Below are 26,180 nucleotides of genomic sequence, written 5' to 3'. Positions count from 1 at the left end.
AGACTCTATAAAAGTCTGTTTGGAGTGCTGTGCCCAGTATTGACAGAAAATTTCAAGGTAAGTGTATGGCTCCTGTGAACTTCTGGGCAAAGCATATACCTTTTTATTCCATTTAAGTTCCTATAAGCCTTGGATATCCATTTTGATCAGGGACTGTCTCTATCACCAGTGATTTTATTCTAGGTTTGAAGGCAGCATTTTTTCCTTCAGCTTGCATATTGTCTCTGGATATCTGTGCAACACAAAATGAGTTGCAATGTTTCCAAACAGCAGTGACTGACTTCCAGCCTCTGCCACCAGAATTAATAACAAAATTTACCAACTTTCAAGGAACAGGAAGAAATCCAACAGTTTAAGATTTCTAGAAAGCAGACTAGGCAATAGTGACATTTATATCTGTCACAATGCAAGATGAATTGTCCATAGCAAGTAAATTTTCCAGTGAAAAGCCACTATTTGCTATCAGACAAGGAAGTATCTCAGAGACTTTTGGGTAGTATTAAAAAAAAATAATCAGAGACTTATTTAATATGAAGTCTCTGCTATGGGAATGTCCAAAATCACTAGAGTTCACAAAGTTGAAGTAATACTGCTAAACTGTACTACAATACTGAAAAACTGAAGAACTGTTCTATACTTTGTTACATAGCTAGATGTCTAAGGATTAATATCAGAAAAACATACAAGTATTTTCAGCCAAGACTGCAAAGTTTAAAACCAACTTTTGACTTGTTTTTATCTACGTAAATATTTGAAGAGATCAAAGTGTGAGAGATTTCCTCTCTTTCACATAAAGCTGTTCACTCACTGACTCAACATATCTTCTTTCTTACAGAGTACTCTGCTGACTGCGCCTCCTGTATAAGTGCAGACATGACCTCTGCGGATTCTGAGATGGCCGTCTTTGGGGAGGCAGCTCCTTATCTCCGAAAATCGGAAAAGGAGAGAATTGAGGCTCAGAACAAGCCTTTTGATGCCAAGTCATCCGTCTTTGTGGTGCATCCTAAGGAATCCTTTGTGAAAGGGACAATCCAGAGCAGGGAATCAGGGAAGGTCACGGTCAAGTCTGAAGCAGGAGAGGTGAGTAAAAAACAAGGCTTAAAAACTGTATGTAATTCCCAGTCTCAGCTCTTAGCTGATGTACGTGCATCTCTTTCTTCACCTGACAGACCCTAACTGTGAAGGAAGATCAAATCTTCTCCATGAACCCTCCCAAGTACGACAAAATCGAGGACATGGCCATGATGACCCACCTCCATGAACCCGCTGTGCTGTACAACCTCAAAGAGCGTTATGCAGCCTGGATGATCTACGTAAGTAGCAGCAGCAGTCTTCCTCTGGGGAGCTAGGAGGAACTGCTCTGCCAGGCTAAGTGGAAGCCAACGTGCTGTCTCCCTTCCTCGCAGACCTACTCGGGTCTCTTCTGCGTCACTGTCAACCCCTACAAGTGGCTGCCGGTGTACAACCCGGAGGTGGTGTTGGCCTACCGAGGCAAGAAGCGCCAGGAGGCCCCTCCACACATCTTCTCCATCTCTGACAATGCCTATCAGTTCATGCTGACTGGTGAGTTCCTTGGTTTTCTTTAAAATTATTTGGCTGTGAACACTCACAGAGGAGAAAAGAAGTCTTTTCACTGCAAAATAGTTCAGTGTAATGGTGTTGGGAGGACAGAAGTCCTCTCATCACTGGAATTATTTTCTTCACTGGATACCATCACTGAGATCATGTTTCTAACAGTCAACATTAGACTTTACTGTCCAAGATCTTTGGGAGGATACGGTTTAATGCTGAATACATTGTCAGATTTTCCTTCAAAGAAATTTGGATAAACTTTTAAAGTTCTGGTGCTTTGTTAGCTGAGAGGATTGTTCTTTGAATGATTTGCTTTGCAGGACTGAAAGTCACTAGGGTGGAGTTCTGTAAACAAGATTGGGTGTAAAGGGAAAGGAGATTCAACATCAAAGCCAATGCTTCCTATGGTGGTTTTACGAAGACTCAGGAAGCAGTCTTAGACATTACAGTGAAACCTGCTGGGAAAATTGATACTTCCTCCCCCCATCTCAGAAACAATTTCTTCTTTTCCATTCATTAATATAAATGGAACCAATAAGGAAGAAGGATAGTGAAAACTTTTCTAGCATTGTCTAAATCTCCAGACTTTCAAGAAAGAGCAGATTAGTCAGAAAAATATTAGACAAAGAGAGGCATAGTTTAATTTCTTAAAGTAAATCTTGTTCCCCCCTCTCTTATTTCTGTAGTATTCAGAGCGGTAAGAAAGTTGATTGGAAGAGAATACTATGAAAATGGGACAATAATAAATTGATGTTTGTTTACTGTGTCTTATCCTGGCAGTATTTACGTAAGTCATCATACATTTACCCTTGCTGACACCTTCAAGAGATGTGCAGGAACTTGGTGAAGGCAAACCCAGACTTTTCCGCTAGGAGTTAGTTACCTAATGGCTTAGTCTCTTCAGATGGCATGCAGATTATTGGAAAATACCATCCCAGAGGCCTAGAACAAATGTAAATCATCTGGCAAAAAGCACTTTCTCTGAAAGCCAGTCCAGCTACACAGCCTGTTAAGGTGGGTTATTAAACACACATAGACTTTCTTCAAAACATAACTCTGGCTAGTTAACTGTGAAAACACAAGAAGGCATGCCAAATTACAGGTTTGAGAACAACTTGCAGCATGCATAAAAACTTATGCTTATTTCTTACACATAAGGAGCAGAAGGGCTTAAGATGAGTCTGTGGAGTCTGTACTGACACAGTCAAAATTTAAAAAGACAGCTCGGAAAATGTAAGGTCGGATCAGAACAAGTAAATGGGATTTTCATTTGTTTACCTTAAAGCAGTGTGGGAAGTACTCATTTCTGGAACTCCTCCTTACAGTGGGATTCATCAGAGGAACTTCTTCTGAATGAAGTGTCCTTAAAGAAAACCAACAACAAAATAAACACTAGCAAATTGCCAGGACAGAATTCAACCAGGCATGCCAGTGGAACTCTACAGGTCAAAAATTCTCACTGACAATTGCCTGGAAAACGGCAAGTGTTACTCTAACTTTTTAAAAGAGTTGTGAGGGAGTTTTAAGGAACAACATAACGGTAAGCTTGATTTTTGTAAAAGGCAGACTGCCAGCAATTTCTAAACAAGGCAGCTACTGGGCATGCGAATATATGTGACTTACCAGGAAAAAAAGATGCATTTATTTTAAAGGGAAGTCTTGCCTTACAAAACTACTGGGGGTTTTTTAACAAAGGAGAGCTGGTCAAGGTAACCCATATGAATTCAACAAAGATCTTCAATACAGTTGATAGAGCAGCTATTCTTGACATAATTTTTACGCTTACATTCACTACCAGCTATAGAACTGAGAAGGTTCTTAAAGAACTGGTTAAGAGAAAGGAAGACATGGGAAAAATATTTTTTTTTCAGTTTTCATGGTGCCAAGATTTTATCAATGAAGTCTCACTGGGATCTGTTCTGGGATTTCTGCTGTTCAACATTTTTTTAAATGATCTGGAAATGATGACAATCTTTCTGATTTGACTAAGTCCTTCAGGCCAGTAAAGATGAAGTCTAACAGTGAAGAATTTCAGAGGGACTTTATGACGTTAAATGATCGAATGATTATTCAGTGATGTGGCAACAAAGTTTGGTCAACAAGAATGTAAAACAATGGACATAGGAAAAAAACCCCAAAGATGGGCTCATTGCTGACAACTACTGCTTCTGTTATAGATATCCCTTAGTACAGCTTCAAAAATTTTGGCTCAGCGATCAGAAATCTACAAAATAACAAGTTGAGATCAGTGACCAAGAAATAGAGACCAAAAGAGAAAATATCATTGTATCATGGTGGTTACCCAAGGAATGCCTGCACCTTGTGTACTGGATGCATTTCTGCACTTCCTTTTTCAAAATAGAATACAGTAGAAATGGAACAGATCAAGACAAAGATGAAAAGGTTTCTGAAAGATATGGCAGGACATCTGCTCAGGTTACTCTAGACAAATGATTTGTGCTACTTAATAAAATTATCCATGGCACGGAGAAGACGAATAGACAAGGAAAGAGCAGACAAAAAACCAAGCTCAGCACCAGCTGTGGTTTTTTTTTTTTCCTTCACACAATAAGTGGTTCAAAAAAAGAGCAGACCGGGTGATAAAAGTTGAAGCAACACAGAAAGAACCGAGCATGGATCAAAAAAGCAACCGGACAAAATTCTGGAAAGCAAACTCAGCCCAGGCCATTACACACAAAACCATCTCATCTAGCTCTGGAAGTATCAAAATTTCAATATTCTAGAGTATGGGAGAGTATGCTGGTAAAAGGCTACTACATGCTTATGATGTTTTTGTGATTTTCTTTAGGCAACAATCAACTGGCCTCTGACAGAAAAAAAACATCTAGGAGGGCCCATGGACTGGTCAGAAGTGGTTGTCCCTATGTTAGAAAGTTTATGAGAAGCACCTGCTCCGTTCACTTTAGCTTACAGATAGTTCAATTAATCAGTAACTCTACAAAAATACTGCTTAGTTGGAATCCTTTTCATAACGAAGATGAGCAGCTTGACATGAAGAGAATAGGCAGAAAAAGAAGCACATATACTACACCTGACATCCACATCAGTGTTGACATGTCAGTTTCCCAACTTTAAAACGTTCAAAAGGAATTGGGGTGAAGGCACACAGCTTTATGAAAGGAAGGAGCTGCCTACAGATAGTGCATCTTCTAAAAGTCCCAGGAATATTTTTATCCAGGATATCCATGACACGTACTAATCATCTCTTTGTTTCTGCCTCCTTCACAGATCGTGAGAACCAGTCGATCCTGATCACGTATGTACACTCCCTGCTCAGGTCCCCGCTGGGCTGCCCCGTGCCAGGGGACCTCCAGCCTGACCACACGCTCTCTGCTTCTGTCTTTGGTTTGACAGCGGAGAATCTGGTGCAGGGAAGACTGTGAACACAAAGCGTGTCATCCAGTACTTTGCAACAATTGCAGCGAGTGGGGAGAAGAAGAAGGAGGAGCAGCAGCAGTCAGGCAAAATGCAGGTGAGTCAGGAAGAACAGACTGAACACTTGGCAGGTAATTGCCATGTCAGCTAAACACTGTAACTGAATATTACCATCCTGTAGGGAACACTTGAGAATGAAATCATTAATTAATAGATACTAGCCTGAATCAATGTTCTCCTCTGTTCCTGACATGATTTTTGGAAAGGATAACCAGCAATAATTATCATCCTGCAGGGAACGCTTGAGGATCAAATCATCAGCGCCAACCCACTGCTGGAGGCCTTTGGAAATGCCAAGACCGTGAGGAATGACAACTCCTCACGCTTTGTAAGTTGTGGCTTTGGACAAAATCTCTCCCTCTCATTACAAGATAAGTGATGGCCCTGGCAGTATTCCACATAAAGGAGATGTCAAAGGAACCCATCCAGGCTGAAATGCTGCTGCTTCTCCTTAACAGGGCAAATTCATCAGAATCCACTTCGGAGCTACAGGCAAACTGGCTTCTGCTGACATTGAAACTTGTAAGAGACTCTCCTGGCCTGATCCCATTCCTTCCTAAAGACCCACCTCCGTGTGCCTTCCTGTGCCTATCTCTTTCTACCTTCCTTTCCAGATCTGCTGGAGAAGTCCAGAGTCACTTTCCAGCTCAAGGCAGAAAGAAGCTACCACATATTTTATCAAATCATGTCCAACAAGAAGCCGGAGCTAATTGGTAGGAGGGATCATTATGTCTTTTTGAGGATGATCACTGAGCAACAGTTCCCTCTATTACCTGGTTGGCAAAACTAAGCCTGTGCCTTGCCTCTTCCTGCTTTCAGACATGCTCCTCATTACCACCAACCCTTATGATTTCCACTATGTGAGTCAAGGTGAGGTCACTGTTCCCAGTATCGATGACCAGGAGGAGCTCATGGCTACAGATGTAAGTAACACAGGAAAAAGGTACCTACTGTCCATGTCTTGAAGGTGACATAGGTGACCTACTAAGGACACGTATTTGAATTCATTGTTTCAACTGCAGAGTGCCATTGACATCCTGGGCTTCACTGCCGATGAAAAGACTGCCATCTACAAGCTGACAGGGGCTGTCATGCACTACGGGAACCTGAAATTCAAGCAGAAACAACGAGAGGAGCAGGCAGAGCCGGATGGCACAGAAGGTATCAGCAAATTCAGCAACTGCCTTGTTCAAAGAACTTCTCTGTTTGCAGAGATGATATGTTAGCCTCCAAAGACAGGCATTTGCTGCCCTGAGTCACCACATAAAGCACTGAGGAAATGCATCTTTGTTCATTGTCTATGTAACTGCAGAGGTGCTTCCTTGATCGTGGGAAATACCATTATTTTATCCAATGGATACTGCCCAGGCACACAAAGCCGGAAAGGGGGAACTTCAACTTCGATGCAGGATACCACTCTCTCTGTAAAACCTTCAACCACTAAGTCGCCATGATGTGCAATCGTATTTTTTGTGAAATAAATCCTCTATTCTTTGTTATGCAGAAAGCCACTTTCCACAGAAAAGGAATGTGCTGCATGCATGCCCCATGTATTCCCAGAGGCTTTTGGAGTTCTTCTGGGAAATTCCAGATTCGCGCTATTCCTATCCAAGCCATACCTGTTCTTGCTTTCAAAGAAGGCCATCATTAGCTTCCAGAATTTACATTCCTTCCCAGACCTTCTGTATGAGACCAGACCAATGCTTTCCTGTTTCTAGAACATGAAGAGCAGAGTTGTTCACACTGACCAAATTCTAGCCATTGTCCAAAGAGAAATGCCTCTCTCTCTCCCTCTCTCTCCCTCTCTCTCCCTCTTTAGTGGCTGACAAGGCTGCCTACCTCATGGGCCTTAACTCAGCTGACCTGCTCAAAGCCCTGTGTTATCCCCGAGTCAAGGTTGGGAATGAATTTGTGACCAAAGGTCAAACTGTGGAACAGGTAAAATCTGGAGGTTGAAAATACATGGCTTGAAAGAGTACTTGAGCATTCTTCTTTGACCCTAGGAGGTAACTCCAGTCCTTTCTTCTCCACTTTAGGTGAACAACGCAGTTGGTGCCTTGGCAAAAGCTGTCTTTGAGAAGATGTTCTTGTGGATGGTTATTCGCATCAACCAACAGCTGGATACCAAGCAACCCAGACAGTACTTCATTGGTGTCCTGGACATTGCTGGCTTTGAGATCTTTGACGTAAGGAACAAGGATTTGGCACCATAGTCAAGGGAGGGGCATGGAGGGGTCATCAGGACTCAGAAACATGCTTCTTTTTAAGAAGATTCAGTTTATCCTCCTCATCCGCAGTTTTCTAGAAACGCTTCCCTCTTCTCTGTAACAGTAGCACTCTCAAATGGCTTTGCTAACACTTTGATTCTAACGTCAACAGGTAGAAGAAAGCTCTGCTTTCTGACAAAGGGTCTCAGAGGCCCTTGAACTTGCAAAGGTCTTAGGCTTTGCAAACAAAGAGACAGCTCTGGGACTATGGCTAACACAGATGTGGGCCAAAGGTATGGACGCTCTTGGAAGAGCCAAGGAAAGGGTAGTGCTATGGGAAAGTTCACAGCATGTTTCCTGTGTTATGCATGCAGTGATGATGCTAGGACTTATGTGTCAGGGCAGAGAAAACCCTGGATTGTTGATCTGAGGGCAGAGAAATTCTTGGGTGGGACACTGAGGAGGTTTCCACTCTCTGGGAGGTCAGAGGGCTGAGACACCTACACAATGCTGTAGCTAGGGTTACTGAAGGATTTGATTTGAGTAGCACAGTAAAAGAGAATTGTTACTTTTATCTTGATTTCAAAAGTAATAATAATGAAATCCTTCAAGGACAGTGAATTTTACAATAGAAGCCCTGCTAAGGAAACACACACACTGTTACGGTACACTTAGGAGTGATGTTTCAGCTGGGGAACAGCAAACAGCGGAATGCTCTGTTAGGAGAATGCTAGCAAAACGCTGGGGTGTTTGCCACACTTTGAGAACCTGTGCACCTCTCCTTCCTTTGGGCAGTTCAACAGCTTTGAGCAGCTGTGCATCAATTTCACCAATGAGAAACTGCAACAGTTCTTCAACCACCACATGTTCGTGCTGGAGCAGGAGGAGTACAAGAAAGAAGGAATTGAATGGGAGTTCATTGACTTTGGGATGGACTTGGCTGCCTGCATTGAACTCATTGAGAAGGTACCTTTTCCATACAAGTGTACAATGTATCTTGGAATTCTGTGATGATACTGAGCCAGATTCAGCTCAGAAAGAACTCACAGCCAGACATTCAGTGTCAGTGAAACAAAATATTTTGCACTGGAATTTATTTTAGTCTGGGGAAGAGAAATTAGGAAACTCAAATCTCTGTCATGAATCCTGCATTACCTGGTCTTCAAGCATGGAAAAGAGAGCCTGGACTCCCACCAACAGACTTCTTTAAAACAAACTGGAGTCACTCTCCTTTCCTTTTTCCTCTGAAGACCCAAATCAGAACTCCCCACACAAATTTGGGAAATAAATGTCACCTGGCCTGACTTTCCATAACAGCTGGGTCTCCTGTAGCTATCTTCCCAATTATTTTCCTCTTTACCACTTCTCCCTCCAATTCTACTCCCAACTCTAACCTGAACCAGACAGACATTCTTACCAGTTCCATGAAGACAGGCTGCAGGAAGGCAAGGGAAGGCAGAACTAAGCTCCCTGGCTGAGGGCAACTCGTGACAAACTTAGGCCCTTATCCAGGCTGAGATGCTACCAGTAACACACTGGTACCTTTGATGTTGGTAACACATGCTTCACATCATTATCATTTTTCGCTGTCACTTCTTGTGGTACCTTCCAGCCCATGGGCATCTTCTCCATCCTGGAAGAGGAGTGCATGTTTCCCAAGGCAACTGACACCTCTTTCAAGAACAAGCTCTATGACCAGCACCTGGGCAAGTCCAGCAACTTCCAGAAGCCCAAGCCTGCCAAAGGCAAGGCTGAGGCCCACTTCTCCCTGGTGCACTATGCTGGCACAGTAGACTACAACATCAGTGGCTGGCTGGAGAAGAACAAAGACCCCCTGAATGAAACTGTCATTGGGTTGTACCAGAAATCATCCCTGAAGACACTGGCCTTACTCTTTGCCAGCTATGGTGGAGCAGATGCAGGTGAAAACTGTATTTTGAGTGTGGGACAATGTTGACACAGAATTAAAGCAGTAAACACTAAACATTTAAAGTTGTTTTGTGTTCTGTAGTCTCCAATATGCAATATCCATATTTTAATACTTTTTTTTCTTCCATTTGCAGAGGCTGGCGGTGGTGGCAAAAAGGGAGGGAAGAAGAAGGGTTCTTCTTTCCAGACTGTCTCAGCTCTTTTTCGGGTAAGTACAGAATTCATTATCTCTTTGAAGACGGAAAGCAATTTTATTCAGAATCTGAAAGGTGTGTTTCAGTTTGGGTCATAGCTCTTGTCATCCTTGAAAATCCTTCCCTTGCCATCCTTGGAAATGACAGAATTACTCCATTAGAACACCATAAAAACTCTACCTCAATGCATGCGTGGTATTCCTTTTATTTCAGGAGGCAGAATGATATTGTCAGCCTCCTGGAACTCCCTAGGTAATTGTCTTAGACTTTTTTCCAACTAACTATTGGTACTGCATCCTTATATTTTGGCTGATTTCTTCCACTTGCCTTCATTTTGCTATTACCATCTCTGAATATTTTATAAAAATCTCCAAAGGGGAACTTCACCTACTTAGACTAGCAGTGAATAACAAATAGGCTGAACTTCCTTAAAATCTTCTCTGGAGACTTCAGAGATATTTCCCGTACCTGTTTTATGTATCTATGAAGATTTTCAGTATTGTCACATTGTAGAATTTGAAAATAAGTGATCAAACACCAAAAGCAAAAAAAAGCCTTGAGATTGTAAGATTGTAGGGCAATGTTTTAGTTTCAATGGGGAAAGACAGTGAATGTTAAATCACATAAAATTAATGAATTTTGAGGTCAGTTATGTTTTCAAGGTTTCCATTTGGCTGAGATGGAGATATTCAGGGAGATTGAATTACTACTAAAAAAATCAATTTATATGGGCTGTAGAAATATTCCATCCATTTAAAAAGAACTTATTTAGCTGCCAAATCAGACACTAGTCACACTTAACCAAGAGTACATCTCATCCACTTAAAATGCCCAACTAAATACTACAAGAAATACCAGCTGGAAGGAAAGTTGGGAGATGGCAGCTCTATATTTGTATGAGGAGATAAAGGAAAAGTAATGCTAACCATTATTCTGCAAAAGAATTTCAAAACCAAAAATCTGGGAGCTTTCAGTTTCCAAGTTTGCCTTTGGGAGTTGTGCAAGATGTTTTAGAGAAGACAGGTCTGCATCTTGAAACACTGTTTGATACATCCACTATTAAGCTTCTAAAGCTTATGCTTAATAATACAAACTTCATTTCATGATCTCACAGGAGAATTTAAACAAGCTGATGGCTAACCTGAGAAGTACTCACCCCCATTTTGTACGATGCATCATCCCAAATGAAACAAAAACACCTGGTAAGGGGATGCAATAGGAGGAAAACTCAAGGCACAAAAGCTCTTCTCCTGAGTATCAGACAATAGGGTAGTCACTAATGGTGGTATCTGTTAGGTGCCATGGAGCATGAGCTGGTGCTGCATCAGCTGCGATGCAATGGTGTGCTGGAAGGGATCAGAATTTGCAGGAAAGGATTCCCCAGCAGAGTCCTGTATGCTGACTTCAAACAAAGGTAAGAGTGCTACATGTTTCTTCCCATTCAGACCAAGCTGAAGCATCTGAGTATTGTAACATACTTGAAACATTATACTTCAAATTGGTACTGAGCAGCAATATAGAAATGTTTCACCACCAGTTTATGATGATATGACATTGCTGAGATCAGGATTCTCTTGCACTTAGAATTAATACCAAAAGCGCTCTCCATATCCTGTTCTGAAAGGATGAACTGTCTCCAGGCATTAGACTGGTGAATGAGACAGTCTGAGAAGGCTGTGGGGTTCAATCACAGTGGTGGTTTTGTTGATGGGGATTTCTTCATATTCTTTTTTTTTGCAGATACAGAGTGCTTAATGCCAGTGCTATCCCAGAGGGACAGTTCATGGACAGCAAGAAGGCTTCAGAAAAGCTCCTTGGATCCATTGATGTAGACCACACCCAATACAGATTTGGTCACACCAAGGTAGGAACAGGACCTGTCTTAAAATTTTATCAGGAAGTGATAAGGGCGGACTGTTCTGTCAGGGGCAGGGAGCACAGCACAATAACAGACCTGACAGGGTAGGGGCCTTAATCAGCATGTGCCCAGCCCCACAGTACTCAAGAAAGGCAAGTGGGGAAACCTAGTATGGTAGCCAGGTTCCACCAAGAGTCCAGATCATCAGGCAGATTTGTGACAATAAGGAAGGTCTGAGGTGAAGCCATAAAGCTTTGGTTTTCGAGATTGGTCATGGTCAGATAAAGGTAGGCTAACAAGGCCCAGGCACTATTCATGAATTCCTGGACAGATCCACAGCAATGAGATTGGTCTAACTTCAAGCCAGGAAGTAAGTCCGCAGGTCACGGTAGAGATCACTGGGGTCCATGGCCAGGCATAGGTATGGCTGAGGCTGTGGCTGAACTGAAAACCAGAACTCATACTACATAGCTGAGATGGGGACTGAATGCTCACGGCTGAGCTTATAGGAAGCTTGTAGGCCCTTGGGGAGAGAGTTTGGGAAGGGGCCCAAGGTGAGGATGGTCATGGCCATTAAAGTCTACCAGGATCCTGAAAGACTCTGTGCCTCTATTCTGTACAACGTGACAATGACATCATGCAACATTTCCTTTCTCAAGGTGTTCTTCAAAGCTGGGCTGATAGGTCTGCTGGAGGAGATGAGAGATGAGAAACTAGCAGAGATTATGACCATGACACAAGCCAGGTGCAGGGGGTTCCTGATGAGAGTGGAGTATCGGAGAATGGTGGAGAGGAGGTAGGCATTTCTCATTTTTAGTTTCTTCTCATGGTACTTGACTGATGAAGTTTAAATTCATCATAATAAAGCTATGCAATAGCCATGTGAATTTTATTTCAGAGACTCCATCTTCTGCATCCAGTATAATGTTCGCGCATTCATGAATGTCAAGCACTGGCCCTGGATGAAGCTGTTCTTTAAGATCAAGCCCTTGCTGAAGAGTGCAGAATCTGAGAAGGAGATGGCCAACATGAAGGAAGAGTTTGAGAAAACCAAGGAAGAGCTTGCAAAGTCTGAGGCAAAGAGGAAAGAGCTGGAGGAGAAAATGGTGACCTTACTGCAGGAGAAAAATGACCTGCAGCTCCAAGTCCAGGCAGTGAGTATCACCATTCATTTGTCCCTGGGAAAAGAAGATTACACAGTCAGAACGCTTCTTACCCTAAGCAGAGACTTGCAGGAAGCTGACTACCGTGCAGTAGAAAACAGTCTAAATCACACACTCTAAGGCACTCTGAGTAAACAGGCACTGGCAGGGGCATGGTGAGGCTCATGGCAGCCCCACATGAGACTCGGCATTCCTGCTGTCTGAGGAAAGAGCCATGTAACACTAGCCAACATGTAATCCACAGCAGAGAGCTCTGAACTGGAAGGGAAGTATCTCCATCTACTCACCTTTCAAAGCAGTGTATCTGTCTAACAGAGTAAAGGCAAACCTGAGAAGGACCCACTTTTCCTACGTCCAGCAGTACTAGGCGGCCTTGATTACTTTCAGAAACATGGATAGTTTCCATTCAAACTCAGTTAGGAAAAGGCAGTTTCTTCACACCAAACAAAACACCGCTTGCTCCACTAAATTATTCTCACAAAGCCTTTACTCCCCAAATATTATGAGGTTCACGATGAGTGAATTAAACAGAAAAAGCTACCCTCTCTGTGAGGCATTTTTAGAGACACAAAAAATCTGGCATCAATGTTGATTCCAGATGACAAGCTTTCCTGGTAGACACCGGGCAAGATCTTCCAGTTGCTGGAGTGGAAGGCCAGGTTCAGCACCCATTATAATACACACCTACTCAGTGATACAACAGACAGAGCAGAGAAACTTCAAAACATTACAACTCCTAAAAATTTGTGTCTCCTCACCAGGAGGCAGATAGCTTGGCTGATGCTGAGGAAAGATGTGACCAGCTCATCAAAACCAAAATCCAGCTGGAAGCCAAAATTAAGGAGGTGACTGAAAGGGCTGAAGATGAAGAGGAAATTAATGCCGAGCTGACAGCCAAGAAGAGAAAACTGGAGGATGAATGTTCAGAGCTGAAGAAAGATATTGATGACCTCGAGTTAACGCTGGCCAAAGTGGAGAAGGAAAAGCATGCCACTGAAAACAAGGTACACACACAGGGGGTCACATAAAGGGTGAAGGGACAGATGCCTCCCACATCAGCCTGGTATCCTCAGAACAAAGCTAGGTTTGGAACATATCAGGAGCCTCACAGCGGGGCAGCGAGGCAGCCCAAATGAAAAACAAGCTTCTGGCTAAGCACTGCAAAGTGAAAAGGTCGTTGCACTAAGCAGTCAAGTCTTCTACACAGACCTTTGGCACTTTCTTACAATCAACAGGTGAAAAACCTCACAGAGGAGATGGCAGCCCTGGACGAGACCATTGCTAAGCTGACAAAAGAGAAGAAAGCCCTCCAAGAGGCCCATCAGCAGACACTGGATGACCTGCAGGCAGAAGAGGACAAAGTCAATACGCTGACCAAAGCTAAAACCAAGCTGGAGCAGCAAGTGGATGACGTAAGCACATGTGCAGCTCAATGAAAAAGAAAAACTTGTAGAGGAAAGCATAGCCAGCAGAGCACTGATGGTCTTGTTTATTTTAGCTGGAAGGGTCCCTGGAGCAAGAGAAGAAACTGCGCATGGACCTTGAGAGAGCTAAGAGGAAACTCGAGGGAGACCTGAAGCTGGCCCATGACAGCATAATGGATTTGGAAAACGATAAGCAGCAGCTGGATGAGAAGCTGAAGAAGTAAGTGGGGCTGTGGGGCACCTGGGTGCTGTGCTGGTGCACCTGTCTTTTTGCTTTGAGCTCTGACATGGTTTGCTTTGCTCAAAGGAAAGACTTTGAAATCAGCCAGATCCAGAGCAAAATTGAGGATGAGCAAGCCCTGGGCATGCAGTTACAGAAGAAGATCAAGGAGCTGCAGGCAAGTCTTTGTTCCTTCCCCTCTCTCACCCAGTCTCAGGTCAGGTAGGAGGAGGGCATGGGTGTGAAGGGTCTCCTAATGTTCCCCAGGCTCGTATTGAGGAACTGGAGGAGGAAATTGAGGCAGAGCGAACCTCTCGGGCAAAAGCCGAGAAGCATCGGGCTGACCTCTCGAGGGAGCTAGAGGAGATCAGCGAGCGCCTGGAAGAAGCAGGAGGGGCTACCACAGCTCAGATTGAGATGAACAAGAAGCGTGAAGCAGAATTTCAGAAGATGCGCCGTGACCTCGAAGAGGCCACGCTGCAGCACGAAGCCACAGCTGCCGCCCTGCGGAAGAAGCACGCGGACAGCACAGCTGAGCTTGGGGAGCAGATTGACAACCTGCAGCGAGTGAAGCAGAAGCTGGAGAAGGAGAAGAGTGAGCTGAAGATGGAGATTGATGACTTGGCCAGTAACATGGAGTCTGTCTCCAAAGCCAAGGTATAGAGTTGCAGTAGGACATGCTCACAGGGCCAAGGTATGGCACATAGGCTATGCCTACCGGCCACTTTCTCATAAAAAAAAATTCCTGCTGTGAGAATAAGGCAGAGTGCAGGTGTTCATCTCCTTTCCTTCCTTGTGTTTGCTATCTAGGCAAATCTGGAGAAGATGTGCCGCACTCTGGAGGATCAGCTGAGTGAGCTTAAAACTAAGGAGGAGCAGAATCAGCGCATGATCAATGACCTCAATACTCAAAGAGCTCGTCTGCAGACAGAATCAGGTGAGACATCCTCTTTCCTGAGGGGTAATAGGAGGATCTGCATGCCTTGAGCATACGAGAGGGTGCAAAGTGACAACTGGTATAACCTCTCCAGGCCACTTCTGACTACGCGGGTTTACAGGCAGAAACTGTCATATTGTTAGTAGTCTAGTTACCTTTTTTTACTTTACCCTTCCCAGGGGAATATTCACGCCAGGTGGAGGAAAAAGATGCTCTGATTTCTCAGCTGTCTAGGGGCAAGCAAGGATTTACCCAACAGATTGAGGAACTCAAGAGACATCTAGAGGAAGAAATAAAGGTCTGGAAGTACCCTACTGTCCACAACCTACATCATCCCTAAAAGCGTTCGGAGAATCCTGTCTGATCCAAGATTGGTTCAACAATCTTTCCCCAACCACATGTAGTACTGGAGGGAACACCAGTAATGCACATATCCCCACTCATAAGCTAGAGAGGGAAGGAAGCGTAATGATTGTCATGCTAGAGGAAGTCATCCACAAGGCTGTCAGGAGATGCTGACGATACTCTCTGAGACAGGATTCAGACACATACTTCGAAACATTGACAGGAACAGCAGATTTACTGTCCCCAGTAACTGTCACTAACACATCCTGATCCTCCAGAATACATTGATGAAGGCTTCATCAGCTCCCAGCTTTGCATTTGCCTAATTAGAGTTTTGTTCTAATTTTACTGTCAAGAGGCATCTCAAGACAAGTATCGAGGTTACCAATTCCAATGTCCCCACAGGCCAAGAACGCCCTGGCCCACGCCTTGCAGTCTGCTCGCCACGACTGTGACTTGCTCCGGGAACAATATGAGGAGGAGCAGGAAGCCAAGGGGGAGCTGCAGCGTGCCCTGTCCAAGGCCAACAGCGAAGTGGCCCAGTGGAGAACCAAATACGAGACGGATGCTATTCAGCGCACGGAGGAGCTGGAGGAGGCCAAGTACGTGAGGAATGTGGGATGTCGAGTGGCTGGAGAAGACTGAGACTGTCAAGGGGAACTGGAGTCTCTGAGAGTGGGTTAGGACAAGGGTAGTACAAAGGCAGGGTTATATTGTCTTTGTGGTAGAGGGGAGAGAGGGAGGGAGGGGAAAAGCATGCTGTGGAAAAAGTGCAGATTGGAAGGACAAAGGTAGCCTTTAGGGCTAGAAAGGCTAAGACAGGCCAAATACTCAGTATTTGGTAGGACACAGAAGTGATAGACCATTTAGGCTGCATGCAATCTTGGAACAGAAAAAACACTGTGAAAAACGCCAGGCTCAAAGCCCCCAAAGTGGCCAGCTGCCATCTCATGAACAGTGCAAAATTGGCTCCCCTCTAAACTCTAACCCAGAGCTGAGCTTATCTCCTCCCAGGAAGAAGCTGGCACAGCGCCTGCAGGATGCAGAAGAACATGTCGAAGCTGTAAATGCCAAATGTGCCTCCCTGGAAAAGACAAAGCAGAGGCTGCAGAATGAAGTGGAGGACCTAATGATTGAAGTTGAGCGATCAAATGCTGCCTGCGCAGCTCTGGATAAGAAGCAGAGGAACTTTGACAAGGTCTTTTGGTCTCCAGGCCTGGGGTTCCTGGGCAGAGCATCCCCTCCTGATTGCCACATCCACACTGAGGTCCTGTTTCTCTTCAGATCCTGGCAGAATGGAAGCAGAAGTACGAGGAAACGCAGGCTGAGCTGGAAGCCTCCCAGAAGGAGTCTCGGTCTCTCAGCACAGAGCTGTTTAAGATGAAGAATGCCTATGAGGAGTCCTTGGACCACCTGGAAACGCTGAAGCGTGAGAACAAGAACTTGCAGCGTAAGTCCCTGGCCCTCTGCTCCTGGCTGAGCTTTCTTGCTATCCAGCACTACCACCTTTCCGTATGGGTCTGCGCCTGCAGGTTGGCAAAGCTGCCTGTCACCTTGGTGTGGCAGGGCCCTGTGCATTCTGCTCTGTGCCTGACCATGCTGTTGCTCTTTGCTCCCACAGAGGAGATTTCCGACCTCACAGAGCAGATTGCCGAGGGAGGAAAGGCAATTCATGAGCTGGAGAAAGTCAAGAAGCAGATTGAGCAGGAGAAATATGAACTCCAAGCCTCCCTGGAGGAAGCTGAGGTATACACAGTGTTAATAAATGGTGTCCAGACTGAAAGTATGGGAGTATTTATCTGCAGAAATGTCAGGAAAGCAAGCCTAGATTTTGTGAAGTACTGTATAAGAGATTACGTAGAAAGGAAGCAGTAGTTTAAGTCACTGTTCCTGCTGACTTGTCCAGGCTTCCCTGGAACATGAAGAGGGGAAGATCCTGCGCCTCCAGCTTGAGCTCAACCAGGTGAAGTCTGAGATTGACAGGAAGATAGCAGAGAAAGATGAGGAGATTGACCAAATGAAGAGAAACCACCTCAGAATTGTGGAGTCCATGCAGAGCAGCCTGGATGCTGAGATCAGGAGCAGGAATGAAGCCCTGCGTCTGAAGAAGAAGATGGAGGGGGACCTGAATGAAATGGAGATTCAGCTAAGCCATGCCAACCGCGTGGCTGCAGAGGCACAAAAGAACCTGAGAAACACACAGGCAGTGCTCAAGGTCTGTTCAGCAAAGCTACAGAAAGAGAAGAGCCTTTGCTGACATTTTTGGCACCCAAGCACACACTGCCACCTTGCAAATTCTTTTGCCTCTTTTACAGGATACCCAGATACACTTGGACGATGCTCTCAGGACACAGGAGGACCTGAAGGAGCAGGTGGCCATGGTGGAGCGCAGAGCAAACCTGTTGCAGGCTGAAGTTGAGGAGCTACGGGCGGCCCTGGAGCAGACGGAGCGGTCGAGGAAAGTGGCTGAGCAGGAACTGATGGATGCCACTGAACGTGTGCAGCTCCTCCATACCCAGGTCAGGCATGCTCCTTGAAACTAATCCCATTAACAAGGGACAACACAGAATGCGATTGCTATGCATCGTGCATGTGATTACTATGTAAACACTTGAAGAGCTATGCTGTAATATGGCCAATCCAGCCAGCCACCCATGTCTGGTTTGCTGCTACGGCTCTAAAGAGGACTCTTGCATTAAAGACTTTAGTAAACAATACTCACACTTTTAGCTCTTTATGTGGAGGTATGAGGTCTAAAAGTTCAAATCATGTCTTTCCTGTTGCACAGAACACCAGCTTGATCAACACCAAGAAGAAGCTGGAAACAGACATTGCCCAAATTCAGGGTGAAATGGAGGAAACGATCCAGGAAGCCCGCAATGCTGAAGAGAAGGCCAAGAAGGCCATCACAGATGTGAGTCGGGGGCTCCTTTCACTGCTGACGGTGGATGTGTAGTTCCCAGAACATCTCGAGCCTGAAAATGGCTTTGACCTTTTGCTCTCATCAGGCGGCCATGATGGCAGAAGAGCTGAAGAAGGAGCAGGACACCAGCGCCCACCTGGAGAGGATGAAGAAGAACCTGGACCAGACGGTGAAGGACCTGCAGCACCGTCTGGATGAAGCCGAGCAGTTGGCCCTGAAGGGAGGCAAGAAGCAAATCCAGAAGCTGGAGGCCAGAGTGCGTAGGGCTTTTCTTTGTGCATGAGTGAGCACGTCACGTAAGTAGCCAGCAGGGAAGCTCCAAAGATGGGGTGCTCATTGCAGGTGCGGGAGCTGGAGGGGGAGGTTGATGCTGAGCAGAAGCGCAGCGCTGAAGCCGTGAAGGGTGTGCGCAAGTACGAGAGGAGGGTGAAGGAGCTGACCTACCAGGTAAGGCAGGAGGCCACCTTAGGCTGACAGAGTTTTCTCACAGCAAGTCAGATTTTGTGCACACCATCCCCAAGGGGAACTGTTAACCTCACATGATGCAGAACCAACACTTCATTCTCTTTCCTGCTTGCCAACCACTCCAGTCTGAGGAAGACCGTAAGAATATTCTCAGGCTGCAGGATCTGGTGGACAAGCTGCAAATGAAGGTGAAATCCTACAAGAGACAAGCTGAGGAGGCTGTAAGTATTGCTCGAAGAATGGGCAAGAGCCACCTTCCATTGGGGCAGCACGCTCATTGAGATGAGTATGAATAGCAGGAAAGGGGCATGAAAGAATCTCCCAAGACACAACAGTCTTGGCCACATCATTTTCTATGGTGTCATGAGGCCTTGCTGAGTTCTGGGTACCCTGCAGCAGTCAGTGATGAACTGAGGGAAATTCTGCAGCCTGTTTTATACAGGACGTCAGACTAAACAAACCCAGGGGCTACATCCACTGACTGAAGTTAACTGAGTTCATGAATCTCTGCTAGTAATCAACAGCAGAAGGCATCAGGGTCTTTCTCAACCCAATAAGTCGCACCGATAGCTGGGCATCAAGTAGTGGGAGAATAAGTATACAAATGACAAATCCAAGTGACAAAGTTGCTCCTCAAGAGTGACATAGTACTGGCGAAGCTTGTCACAGTGGGGTCCTGAATAAGGGAGGATGAGGAGGTCTGTGGGAGGCTTACGTGTAATCAGCGGTGGGAGTGGGGTGGAAGAGCCACAGCCCTGCAAGGCCAAGGTGCAGGAGGAGTGACACCCCTGCCCTGGGCTCCTCACCACCAACTCCCTCTCCCCGCACAGGAGGAGCTGTCCAATGTCAACCTCTCCAAGTTCCGCAAGATCCAGCACGAGCTGGAGGAAGCTGAGGAGCGGGCTGACATTGCAGAGTCGCAGGTCAACAAGCTCCGAGCGAAGAGTCGGGAGTTTCATGGCAAGAAGATAGAAGAGGAAGAGTGAGGATGTCATGAGGCAGCAAAGTGACCTGAGGGCTGCACAAAATGTGAACCTCTCAGTCGCTTTCTTCTGCAATGTGTCTTTGTAACCAAGTTAACGTCTAGAGAATAAAGAACGTATATGCCTTTGCATATGCACTATGAGCACCAGTTTTCCTTTGTTTGTCTTTTTAGTGGTTAGGTCTATATCATCATTAGCTTTTAGGCACAGCTTTGGCTAATAACTTCTGTGTACCCATGTCATGGCACAGCTTTTTGTTATCTGGTTCATGACTACTTACCCCTTCTTTATTACTTAGTCACTGGGGCATGAATAGAAATTTAACATCACATGAAGAGAAATTAAGGACAATAATTCCTGACAGTGACTCCTGCCAGTTCAACCTTCCTACTGTTCTGTCCCAAACAACATCTAATGTTATATTTACCCATACAGCACCTCATCAGTTTCCAGTTGCGCAACATGTCAGGTGTGAGCTGCTCCTTTTGCTGGCCGCTCTCCAAGGAAGATTTGTGGAGGGCTGATAACCAACAGAGTTTATGTTTTCTTGGGAAGCTGGCAGAAGGTGTTCTTTAGCCTCCACCATGTTTGCTTCATTAATTTGGTGTCCTAGTTTCAGCTGGGATAGAGTTAACTGTCTTCCTAGTAGCTGGTACGGTGCTATGTTTTGAGTTCAGTATGCGAAGAATGTTGATAACACTGATGTTTTCAGTTGTTGCTAAGTAGTGTTTAGACTAAAGTCAAGGATTTTTCAGCTTCTCATGCCCAGCCAGCGAGAAAGCTGGAGGGGCACAAGAAGTTGGCACAGGATGCAGCCAGGGCACCTGACCCAAACTGGCCAACAGGGTATTCCATACCATGTGACGTCCCATTTAGTATAGGAACTGGGAAGTGGGGGCGGGGAATCGCCACTTGGGAACTAGCTGGGTGTTGGTCGGCAGGTGGTGAGCAATTGGACTGCGCATCATTTGTACATTCCAATGCTTTTATTATTACTGTTGCCATTTTATTAGTGTTATCATTATTATTATTAGTTTCTTCTTTTCTATTCTATCAAACCGTTCTTATCTCAACCCATGAGTTTACTTCTTTTCCCGATTTTCTCTCCCATCCCACTGCGGGGGGGGGAGTGAGTGAGCGGCTGCGTGGTGCTTAGTTGCTGGCTGTGTTTAAACCACGACATTTAGTTAGATAGGGGGACCGTGAAGAGTATCATCTCCCCTTGGACTAAAACTGGAGAAGGCTGGTGACAGTTCTGTGGTAGTTCCTTTTCTTCCTGTAAATCAGGTCAGTGTCCACAAAAGCTGAGTCTCTGGCACACTACCTTCTGAAACACTACCCTGCCTGGGGGAATCTTTCTTTCATGTTGAGAGATCCCATCTGTTGAATGTGGTGCTTTCCTTAGTGGTATTGTAGAAACTCAAGGCCTCAAACAGGAGCTTCTCTCAGTATCCTATGGCAAGAGAGGTCACAGCAGACAGTGAGCAGAGAAGAGGCAGCTGCAACAGCCCATCAGTGGAAGGGAAACACAGCAGTCTTCATTAGTAGCTGGCATTTCCAGTCTAGCCTACTGATTTTCCATTCAATGTGCAGAAAAAGTAACAAGGAAGCTGGGCAGACAAATGGCAGCTTGATTCTGAGCCTGAGCAGAGCTCCACATGAAGTGACAATGAAGACTTGAGAGCAGGGGTAAAAAGCCATCATGTTCAGTCTCAGTCACTGCCTGTTGGGGCAGAGCTCAGAGGACTGTCACAGCCACGGCTTCTGAATTCCCAGTGAGCACTGGACCAACCCGCAATATGTAACACCTCCTGGGAAAGAACTGGTATGGGGAACTGAGGACAGGTAGTTTATGTCCTTCCAAAGAGAGTATTCCATTAAATTCAAGTCAGCCTTATATGTGAATCAACACAGAAACCTTTGAAAGGGTAGATGAGCACGTGGGCAGGGAGATCCAGCTGATATAATCAACTGGGATTTCCAAAACCTTTCAGCAAGCTATCCCAACAAAGGCTTTTATGGAAGCGATGAAGCCATGGGATAAGAAGGAAGCTTCTCACTCAGACAAATAATCCTCAAAGACACAGAGTGAAAAAGAAAAGTTATTTGTGCTGGGGCCTGTGTTGTTCAAGCTCTTGATAAACCAAGCTGAAGAGGTGTTGAACAGGAAGGAACACAATGTTTCCCAATAAAATAATGCTGTTCTGGGCAGTGAGGACAATGACCGATACCTAAGAAATGCAGAAGGTCTTCATGCCACTGAATAAACAGTGCCATGAAATAGCATACAAAACTCAATACAGTTAAAACCACAGAACCATATGTGTGGGGAAACATAATGCAGTGTCACATATAAAAAGATGGACTCTGAGCCGACAATTACCCGTCAGGAGCAAGGTCTTCCATGTATGCTGTGTAACTGTGTGAAAATATCCACTCATTTCTCAGCAGTGGTAGAAAAAGAGACAAACTGAATTTGCAAGGAATTATGATTCCAAAGGCAATAAAGGTGATCAGACACATGGAGGGGCTTCCACAGGAGGACCAATTAAACAAATCCAGAGACTTCAGGTGGGAAAGAACTGAGTGGGCATACAAAGCAGAACTGTAAAATCAGCACAGTGTGGAGAGGCTTGACAGGACCAATGTTCCAACCGGCTCTGGCATTAAAAGAAACAGGAGAGTGCAGAGGGCAGATGGTGGAGAACAGTGTGTGTTTGTGAGTGTGTGTGTGGGTGTAAATCAAATGAAACTACCTGAAGGCAAGGTATTCAAAACCACAAAGACGCATGGGTTCTTCACAAAGTATGCAGTTAAGCTGTGGAACTCGGTGTCACTGCAAACTAAAGGATTACATGGATTGAAAAGACACTTGGACATGTTCATGGAGAAGAAATCTACTGGAATATAGCAACTTCACAGAAATCCTGTCTGTGGTGCAAAGGCTAAGAGCTGTGTAGAAAGACAGAGGTTCAGAGAGCACTTGAGGGTAAGAGCATCCTTGGTTTCACTTTTCTTACAAGCTTATCTACTGCCATCAGAGCATGAATCCATTTGGGGGATGGGAAAGCATTTTCCTCTCCAAGGCCTTTAGGGGTGGAAAATGAGGCTGCTAGTCATGGGCAGAGGTGTGAACATATGTTTTGGGCAGGATATGGAGGTTTCTGGGTTGCTCTCATGAGTTCACAGTCTATCCTCCCCATAGCTTGTTCCCTGGATGCCTAATGCCTGGATTACATATTGCCAAAAAGGCAAATTTAAAAAGTTGATCTCTAGCTATGACTGTGTTTGCCTTGGAGCTGCATTGTCAAGGTGAGAGCACTGCACGGAAAGCTATCTCCTGCTTGGTCAGGCATGGCATGCAGACCATGGCTATGCCCAGGTCTGAGGTCAGTGGTCTCTGAAAACTTTGGCTCTATTCATCTACAAAGCTTTCAAAGGAGACCCTGCCATTGGAGCTCTTGAGGTTTCCTGGGAAGTTGTGAGGGCTGGCAGTGGTCTCTCAGTCAGTGTGTGCAGAAACCACTGTCATAGCATGGACTTTGCCTCCAAAGAGCAAAGTGATCTTCCAGTGACCTTTGCTCACTCTGGTGGAAACTTCCAGCCAATAGCTCCATGTCTGTATGGCTGAGACAGAATTATCAAAATGAGTCTTTATATTATCTGTCTCCAAGATGCAAACTCACCAACACGCCAGTTTTTTTGAGGTTGTCCTGCTGTCAGTAGCGAGGATGAGAAAGCAGAAACCCCAGACAACTCTGTCATTGCTGTCTGAAAGAGTGATGAGAATGAGCTTTTTTTGAGCTGATCAATTTTCAGCCACAAAGAACCTAATAAATCCATCTAACATCTAGCAGTGATGCCAGCCTAGCTCTTCCTTCCCGTGACATGTTAGAAGGCTTCCTATGGTTCCCTAGTAGACTTCAGATTTCTTTCACTCCATTTTATTCTCTGCAGTCATGCTTCATGACAGACACCAGCCAGACTCTGTTTTCTGATACTGTCTTTGCCATCAATTCATCTTCTTTTTAATCCTCCTTCTGAATACCTGACCATTCTCTGTCTATACCAACATGCTTCAGTTCCTTAAAATCTCCATTATTGTAGAGCAGTAAATATGATTTTTTTCCATTAGTAGCAGAAGGCTTCTGGGTTTGTATTGACCTGACAGTGCATGGTCTTAGGGCTTGTCTGGGCCTGAAGTGGTTTTAGGTTGTTTTCATAACTCTGTAGTAGTCAAACAACTATTATGTAATCTGTTTTAGGTTAAGCTTTGTGAATACCTTATATGGTAAAGGTCTGACAAGTCTTGGGAGTCACTGCATAATAAGGAACTACCTTTCATGATAATTGAGGCACAGGAAGCTACTCTGAACCTTTTCAACTTCAGCTGGGAACCAGTGAAAGGGAAGCAGACTGTGATAAGGAAATAGATAAAAATAAACCCAAGCAAACCCAAGACCAAGTAGGAACAAATCCCTGCTATACCATACTCCTCCTAGCAAAGACTTGAGGATGCTCGTAACTCATAGTAGGCTCCCTCCTTGCTGCACCAACATTCTTAAGAAAGACTGAAGAATCAACCTTAGGACAGAAAGTAACATTGGGAGGGTAAGCATAATACCACACAAAAGAGGCTGTTACGAGAAAGTATTCTATGTAAAAATTTTAACCCTTTTGTTAATTGAGGCTTTTCTATATCAACGGCACTAATTTTATTATTAGACTTAGAATGGGAACTTAGATCCACATATATGGTATGTACCAAACAGCCCACAGCAAGGAAATATCTCCTTCCATGTTCCCACTAGTCAGGATGTGTGAGTTTCCATGTAGAATAGATTTTAGAGACAATTTAAAATCATACTCAACAGACAACGCACAAGTTACTGTGAAATCTTGAGCATGTATCAGCACCAGCTGAGTATGATGGACCTTCCCTACTTGAAAGGAGTGCAGTACAGAATATTCTGGGTAGATGCAGTTTTCCTTTTTTGGGAGGCTTTCTAAGATAACCTTGTATAGAAAGAAAAGGGAAAACTGCACTTCTGCAAAAAAGATGCACTATTTATTGGAAATGTGTAAAATTACTTAGCAGATCCTTTCCCATCTCAGGAACTAGCCATACAGATTTGAACCGTGCAGGTGGACCTAAAATCTTGGGATGTATACGTGGAGGTTCTACCTCAGCAGCACATCTCTAGCCTATAAATGGAGGCCAGAAGAAATCTGCTGTGCCCCTTTTAGTTGCATGCTTAAATAAGGTCTTAAAAAATTTTCACTGAGCCACCATCAATAATATTTTTCCATGTGCCTAGTGGAAAAATCTAATCCATTCTGAGGTATGAAGCATATCCTCTTGCACAGTTGTTAGGTGAGAGTGAGCAGAGGCTGTACTACCAGAAGTTGTGTGCTTGGCTCTCTCCTCAGTACTTGCAAGGAGTCTTTTGGAGAGACAGGTTGTTAAGAAACCGCTTAGACAGGTCATGCTTGCCTTAGCTATCCTTTTCCCTTAGAAACCAGGGCTGGAGGTAGATGATCTTCTCTGTCTTAAACTGTGATGCCAAGCTACTGTGTCACATGCCCACACAATCAATATTCTAAGCCCAGTGAACTTCTCATGGCTTACTTCATTCTCCCAGGCTGAAATGGTTCAAATGAGGCAAGACCCGTCAGAGGGGGCAGGTCCAGTCTGGAGGCGCAAGGAATGCGTGGGGAGTGGGTAGGAAGGTAAGCACCCTGCCAGCTTTGTGGAGGTCGAGACCATGGGGTGAGCACTGGCGGGCATTGCAACAGAACTGCCTGCCTGCTCACCCTTAGGTGGAGAGGCCCTGAGGAGACCATGGGTGCCATGAGGCAGCGGCCCACTGCCCCACACAGACATCTGCCCAAGGCAGTGGCAACAACTAAAGGAAATGCAGCTAGCTGCCGTGAGATGCCAGGGTGGGGGCTGGTGTAGGGCCCAGAGACATCAGTTGGGAAGGTGGCTGTGCCCACTGCCTCACCATTTGGGCTGTTGCTATGAGGGCAGATGACCCATCAGCTTTCTTCTTAGCTTGGGGCTCCAGCAGGCTCCTGTCAGTCACAGGGAGCTCGGGAGGCAGCAGCCGACCAGGCCCACTGCTCAAGGCACCCATTGCCAGGGGGTGGCAGCATGGAGCCACCAAGGTGGACCCTCCTCTGGGTGGCTGGTCCGCTACAGACCCGCAACTGGGACACACTTGAAAATGGGTGCTTTTAGAGCTGCTGAAACTTCCTGGCCCACGCACTAGGAAAGAATCACACCAGAAAGGTGAAAATCCAACCAGGTGGGACAGCCAGTCTCATGTATTCACCACTGGGACAGAGCAAAGACCCGCGGAGTGGGCCAAAGAAGGCTCAGGCTTGTTAGGGTCATCAATGCTGAAAGAAAAGACCCTGAGCTGACAGAAGCAGCCACAGGTCAGCGTGCAGCCTAGGGAGAGTGACTGCAGCACCTCTTTTGACAGTCGTGATCTGGCTGGA

General features: G+C 45.2%; 1 protein-coding gene and 1 long non-coding RNA gene across 3 annotated transcripts in view; one reads left to right on the top strand and one right to left on the bottom strand.

The window, feature by feature from the left end:
• LOC142038901 (uncharacterized) overlaps positions 1-26,180 on the bottom strand; it is a 92,230-nt gene that overhangs the window by 62,267 nt on the left and 3,783 nt on the right. For both annotated transcript variants that reach the window (XR_012652723.1, XR_012652722.1), the window contains exon 2: positions 2,851-2,935. This is a non-coding gene — a long non-coding RNA (uncharacterized LOC142038901). The remainder of the gene's footprint in view (positions 1-2,850; positions 2,936-26,180) is intronic.
• Positions 846-19,820, top strand: LOC142038888 (myosin heavy chain, skeletal muscle, adult). The gene is made up of 38 exons (XM_075044813.1): positions 846-1,080; positions 1,170-1,313; positions 1,407-1,563; positions 4,822-4,849; positions 4,948-5,065; positions 5,264-5,356; positions 5,487-5,550; positions 5,643-5,741; positions 5,848-5,951; positions 6,051-6,189; positions 6,848-6,966; positions 7,065-7,214; positions 8,031-8,201; positions 8,848-9,157; positions 9,299-9,372; positions 10,473-10,560; positions 10,655-10,772; positions 11,099-11,222; positions 11,876-12,012; positions 12,115-12,370; positions 13,141-13,383; positions 13,615-13,791; positions 13,878-14,023; positions 14,111-14,201; positions 14,291-14,680; positions 14,834-14,960; positions 15,140-15,258; positions 15,711-15,907; positions 16,320-16,503; positions 16,590-16,755; positions 16,927-17,051; positions 17,212-17,520; positions 17,621-17,824; positions 18,094-18,219; positions 18,314-18,484; positions 18,571-18,675; positions 18,819-18,914; positions 19,524-19,820. Exons 1-38 carry the CDS (start codon positions 874-876, stop codon positions 19,677-19,679), a joined length of 5,832 nt encoding a protein of 1,943 aa, XP_074900914.1. The 5' UTR covers positions 846-873; the 3' UTR covers positions 19,680-19,820.

This window comes from Buteo buteo, chromosome 13 (assembly GCF_964188355.1).
Source record: "Buteo buteo chromosome 13, bButBut1.hap1.1, whole genome shotgun sequence".
Classification (NCBI taxonomy): domain Eukaryota; kingdom Metazoa; phylum Chordata; class Aves; order Accipitriformes; family Accipitridae; genus Buteo; species Buteo buteo.
The sequence above is the reverse complement of the archived record's forward strand: the minus strand, read 5'-3'. Positions and strand labels throughout refer to the sequence as shown.

Coding starts and splice junctions, on each gene's coding strand:
- LOC142038888 (XM_075044813.1), top strand. CDS start 874: ATGACCTCTGCGGATTCTGAGATGGCCGTCTTTGGGGAGGCAGCTCCT. Junction 12,013..12,114: donor CGGAGAATGGTGGAGAGGAG/GTAGGCATTTCT, acceptor ATTTTATTTCAG/AGACTCCATCTTCTGCATCC. Junction 15,908..16,319: donor GAGGAGCTGGAGGAGGCCAA/GTACGTGAGGAA, acceptor ATCTCCTCCCAG/GAAGAAGCTGGCACAGCGCC.